This window comes from Trachemys scripta, chromosome 23, assembly GCF_013100865.1.
Source record: "Trachemys scripta elegans isolate TJP31775 chromosome 23, CAS_Tse_1.0, whole genome shotgun sequence".
In the NCBI taxonomy this organism is placed as follows: Eukaryota; Metazoa; Chordata; order Testudines; family Emydidae; genus Trachemys; species Trachemys scripta.
Window position 1 is genome coordinate 1,981,396 of NC_048320.1, and position 6,000 is coordinate 1,987,395.

Genomic DNA, 6,000 nt, shown 5'->3' on the forward strand with positions numbered 1-6,000 from the left:
CCCACCCCGCTTTACATCCAGCATTTATAATGGTGTTAAATATATAAAAGAGTGTTTTTAATTTATAAGGGGGGGGGGGTCGCACTCAGAGGCTCGCTCTGTGGAAGGAGTCACCAGTACAAAAGTTTGAGAATCACTGCTGTAGTAGAACAACAAGGAGTTCTACAGATTTATTTGGGCATAAGCTTTTGTGAGTAAAAACCTCACTTCTTCGGATGCTGTAGTAGGTTTACTGTTCTCACTAGCGGGCATCTGGTACATAAAATCCTGACTTTCAATCAAGCACCAATTTATAAAATTAGTACTAGTCTCAACTGAGAATGTTTTGGTTTGGTGGCAATCCCGTTAACCAGCCATCCTAGGAGGTCACCCAAAGTGCATTACCTTGTTTGTAAAGTCTCCTGTCTCCAACTTTTATGACTCAGCAATACCTAGAACAGTTTATTCAATCCTCTCTACAACTAACTCTGCTTTATTTTTAAAGGAGGGAATTAATTTTGTATTGGTGTCATCTTAAGTTACCAGTTCAGAAAGGAACAGTTTCTCTGCATTTAGGGCAACACTGGAAACAATCCACTCTGTCACAAGCTATGTTCAATCGCAAATCAGGATGTGGCAAATGTCTAGAATACCCAGACATAACTAATTTATACCAACATATAAATGAAAAAGCCAAAATATGTACTTATTTATGTAAGTGGGGAATAAAACATCTGACTTTTAGAACAGATCTAAAACTGATCAATTATTATTTCAGACCCCTCAGCACTTTTTAAAGAGACTGCAGTACTGACCAGGACCGCAGAGTTAAACTCTAACTTGGTTAATTACAGTCTGTTCACTTACACTTTCCAAACAACTTCAGTTTGTTTAAAAAAAAATATATGTCCTGAATTATGGTTGTATATGGCTGAACTGCTGCCTGGCTACACTACAGCTGCACATCTGCAGCGGATGGAGTGAGCTTTGTCTGAAGTTGGGTATCAATTTGTGAAGTCCTTTTGGATGAAAAGTGCTCAATAAATGCAAGATCATCATTCTCCACCAAAACCTGCTGAACTTTCACTGTAAGAAGCATGCTACCTTAGAACTTTTCAGGGAAACTAAAGATTGGAATATAACTGAACCAAACAATTACTGATTAGAGACGTTTCACCCATTCCTCTCCTTCCATACATCCCCAAAAGAAAGCCTGTCACATCTTCTCTTATGTAGAGTTGGTTGGGAATTTTTCCATCAGTAAATGTTCATTTGTGAAAACAATCGCCCAATTCAAAGGCATTTGAAAAATAATTTAAATTCTTGAGGTGTCCCGCTTCAACATTTTCCTCAATGAAAAGTTTTGGTTTTTTATTCAAATCAGCTTTTAATGTTGAACTGGTTAATTTATGCTAAGTGTAAGTTTCTTTTTTAAAAAGGCTGAAGTCCTCAGTGTAAAGGGGGAACCGGGGGTGGGGTGAGGAGGGGGCTGGGTTAAAAAAAAAAAAAAGATTTATTGGTTTGCAAAAATTTCAGATTAACTTCAGAACAGGGAAAAAAAAGTTTCCAAATCTCAAAGACTCACGGGATAGAAAGTAGCTCCCTCCACTCCAGCTCTACTCTTATGTTTGCATCTCCCTACAGACCCATCAACTTGTGTGTACATGCATGTTACAAGAACGCCAATGAGTCAGAACTCGGGCTTACCTTCCGCCTGTCCAGTCTTAGCAAGAAGCGCCCCCAGTTCCAGGATGCTCTGCTCTTTAACTTGCACTGCCTCCTCATCATTTTCCTGAACATCACGCTTCACTAGAAGAAAGTGGAACAATACCATTTCAATCAAAACACAGAATCTACATAATTACGTTTTTCACTTCTTTCCAGAAACTAGTGTGTCAGGTAACAGTGGAGTCAATCTGGCTGGAATATTTATTACACAGAAATGTTAAGCACTTAGCTTTAGAAAGCTTAAAACCAGTTATTTATCTAGACTTTAGAAATAGTTGCATCTAGCTGACAAAATTTCTCATGTCCTGACAACAGGTCACATTTCAGATTCATAAAGTGTCAGGACTGTTCTAAAACAAGCATCTATGGTTGCACCATATGGAGTGTTCTAATAAATGACATCTTCTAAATGATGACATCTCAAGCGTAGAACCTGCAAGCTGGGTAAAAAAATAATCCCTTATTGCTTGGTGTTAGGATCCTTGTTTTTACTGGTGTTGTGTGTAATGTTGCAATCACTTGGCCAAAGCTCCACAACAAAAATAACGCTAAGGCTGTATGAAGCTGTGAAATTAATCTGTTTGCACTTGCATGTCAGATACTGCAGGCATTACTGGCTCTCAGTTGCAAAAGTTGGAGCTCTCTCTCCTCATAAAGGTTTCATACTTTTTGCTACTACTTAGTGCTTTACAAATATTAAATCTCCAACAACTGTGAGACAAGCAAGTATCCCCATCTTACAGACGAGGCAACAGAAGAACAGAAACGTGAAGAGATTTACTTGACTGAGACTACAGAGCTGGGATTCCTTGCTTCCTTGTCCAGCACTACAGCTGGAATTAGAATTCAGAAGTTCTTAGTTCTCACTGTACGGGACAAGACCTTATGGCCCCCGTAACTTAATACGCTCAGTATCATAAACAAAGTAATTTTGCTTTCCCCAGCACAGAAGGTCTAATTATAGTAAAAGAAATACCCACAGCCTTAAAAAAAAAAAGTCTACTATAGTTGGTCACATCTCTCAGTTGATAACAAATGTGATAAAGCACTGGAATGGGTTCCCTAGGGAGGTGGTGGAATCTCCTTCCTTAGAGGTTTTTAAGGTCAGGCTTGACAAAGCCCTGGCTGGAAAAATTTAGTTGGTGTTGGTCCTGCTTTGAGCAGGGGATTGGACTAGATGACCTCCTGAGGTCTCTTCCAACCCTAATTTTCTATGAAATAGTTTGTGGTACCATTAGTTTTGACTAGGACTGACTTGACAAGAAGTCATAGGTATGTTTGACAGACCTGGAAGGTGCCAAGCAGTAATTAACTAGTGTCACATCTCTAGTTAACATCACAGGATAAGCAAGCTTCTCAGGAATCCTAACCCTGAAATCACACCACACAAATGTGTATATTATTTAGTTTACATTGTGGACCTCATTGTTCGCCCAAGGCCGCCATGCAATAGCAAGACATATTATATATTTTTATTGTATTTCCTTCTACACAATCTCATTTTTAATATGTAGTTCTCTCAGATGGCTATTCTGCAGGTGGTGGTCTATTGAGATTATACAGTAGCCAAGGAGACATTTAACTGCCAAACACATAGCACCAGTATTTGTTCAAAGCCCTATCCTCAGAAATAAGTCACCTATTACAAAGAATTCAGAATTACTAATTCGTTTGGCCGTTCATTTCTAGGGCTTCTTCTCTCCCCATCCTATCCCATGATCTACATTACAAATACATTCTGGGGACCTGAATTAAACGTGGTTGTCCCCTGACATAACTAGGCCACTGCTCCATTTTGTAGTTTTGGCATGTCCCTGACTCTGCTAAATCCTTGAGACAGTCCCCCATGACAGTTGTAGTTGCAGTGTAGGAAGGTAGCACAAATAAAATGAAGTGGATTCCTGAAACAAAACAAGTTACACTGAAGATTTCTGTAGTACTTCTTCAGCTAGAACCTAGGATTCCAGCTCAACTGTTTTTGTGTATGCACTCAGCATACCAACACTTTCACCTGAGGTTATTTTTGCACTGGGAAACATTCATGTACCCTAAAAGGCAATTCGACTAGCATTACTACTATACAAGAAAAACATACCTCCAGCAGAGCTCCTTAGGCCTTAAGGGTGGCAAACACTAGACAACTAGTGCAGACCTCCCTCTGCTGACCTAACTTACTATAGCACTTACATGCTACAGTGATGGAAACTACTGAAACCCCTAAACAGACTGTATCCGTGGATTCTCACTGGATGCTATTGGGATACACTGTTCATGATACTCAGTGTGAAGCAGTGTTCATGGATTTTTCCAATCTGAGAACTGTAGAGCTTTCCCAGTTCTACAGTATGCCACCATAGCATGAGCTGCATAGTAACATTGAAGGGGTAAGCTGCTTAAAAAAAAACAAACAACTTTCAAGCATGGAGAGATGCAGCGAAACAGTATCTGCTCCCCACCTAAATTCATAAATTAAATTTGCACACTAAGAAAAAAAATGCTCTCTCAACCATTAGTGCTTAATCCACAAATTGTATTCTCTCCCCCTACACAGGAAGTCTGCAAGTCTGGCCAGCACTTAAAGGCAAGGGCAGTTCTCACCCTGGGTTCAAGTGCCACACACACACATACACACACCACTTATATTTCGATTACTCATCAGTGGATGTTGTCATCCTCCTGCCTGCACAATAACCCAATATCTGGCCATACCACCCTCAGTAGATAGTCCCTAACAGGACTGTAGCACAAGAATAACTACACACAATCAATTGTAGCCTCAGAAGCCTGTTGCACTTCAGAGCACCTTCCTCCAGCAAGCAGTGGGTGGAAGTGACACAGAAACAGACCCCGGGTCCCTCTCAACCCCAGATCCCACAACTGAGATGGCTGCAGAAACCAGACCCACAGACCCCATGGTAGGGAGACAATGTTCTCATGCAAAAGTGATAACAGCAAAACTGTGCTCGGTCCCTTCATTCCTCAGCTGAAGGGAACGGGAGAGGGATGGCGCCGTGCCCCGGGGGAGAGCGGGCTGACATCAGGGTCACCCTCCAGGTCTCATCCAGAGCAGGACAAACAGTGCGAGTGCGAGTGCTCTCCACCACGGGGAGTTGGGGGTCACAGCCCCTAAAAGCCGGTCACCCCCTCCCTTCCCAGAGCCTCGCTGGCATGACCGTGGGGGGGAGAAACGCCAGCCCCGGCGGAGCGGAGCGGGGCTGCCCCTTCCTGCCATGGGGCGCCCCCCGGCAGCAGCAGAGACCGGGGCCTCTTTAAACCCCCGCCGGGCCGGGACCCCAGGGCCCGAGCCTGACGCGCTGCCCGGCAGGGCCTCGCGGGACCGGCGCCGGGCGCCCTGGCCCTGCCTCCCGGGCCCAGCGTGAATCAGCAGCTGCAGGGGCCTGGGGCGGCCTCCCCCCGCCCCGCCGCTTCCCCTCCCGCGGGCTGCGGCCTTGCGCCCCCCGGCTCCCGCGGTGAGTCAGCAGCCGGCCCGGCCGCCTCCCCCGCGCCGCCGCCGGGCCGAGGAGCGCGGGCTGCGGGCCGGCCCCGCCCGCGGCCCCGCGCCGCTCACCTATGGAGTGCAGGATCCCTATGGAGGCCTCGCGGTCGGTGGCGAGCAGGGACTGGGCTCGCTGGAACTCCAACACCGCCGCGGCCGCCATCTTAGCCGCTCGCTCACTCCCTCCTCGCGCCGAGGCCGGAAAGAGCCGGCCGGGAGCTCCGCCCCTTCCTGCCGCGGGGCATGCCGGGACCTGTAGGCCGTGCACGTGGGGCTGGCTGGGCGGGTGGGGCGTGCGGGCCGGCCCGGGGGGTCTAATGGGAGAGAGGGGCTCTGTGGGGCGGTAGTATGGGGTCAGGGGAGGGGCCGGGTGAGAGGGGCTCTGTGGGGTGCTGGTATGGGGCCGGGTGAGAGGGGCGCTGTGGGGTGGTAGTATGGGGCCGGGTGAGAGGGGCTCTGTGGGGCGCTGGTATGGGGCCAGGGATGGGGCTGGTGAGAGGGGCGCTGTGAGGTGGTAGTATGGGGCCGGGTGAGAGGGGCTCTATGGGGCTGTGGTATAGGGTCAGGGGAGGGACTCTGGGGGGCGATAGTATGGGGCCAGGGGAGGGGCCGGGTGAGAGGGGCTCTGTGGGGCGCTGGTATGGGGCCAGGGGAGGGACTTGGAGAGACTGAGCTTGATACATTTATGAAAGGGTGGTATGATGAGACTGCCTGCAATGGCATGTGGCCTGTGTATGACTGCTAGTAGCACATCTCTCCGGCAGCTGGAGATGGGGCACTAGATGGGGAGGGTTCTG

General features: G+C 47.3%; 1 protein-coding gene across 1 annotated transcript in view; it reads right to left on the reverse strand.

Annotated features, from left to right (window-relative positions):
• Nucleotides 1–5,406, reverse strand: part of PSMD11 (proteasome 26S subunit, non-ATPase 11) — a 28,252-nt gene extending 22,846 nt beyond the window's left edge. The window contains exons 1-2 of the mRNA XM_034755897.1: nt 5,276–5,406; nt 1,687–1,788 (exon numbers count right to left, since the gene is read on the reverse strand). Of these exons, the coding sequence (XP_034611788.1) occupies nt 1,687–1,788; nt 5,276–5,366 (193 nt within the window). The 5' untranslated portion in view covers nt 5,367–5,406. The remainder of the gene's footprint in view (nt 1–1,686; nt 1,789–5,275) is intronic.
• Between the last annotated feature and the right edge of the window lie 594 nt (nt 5,407–6,000).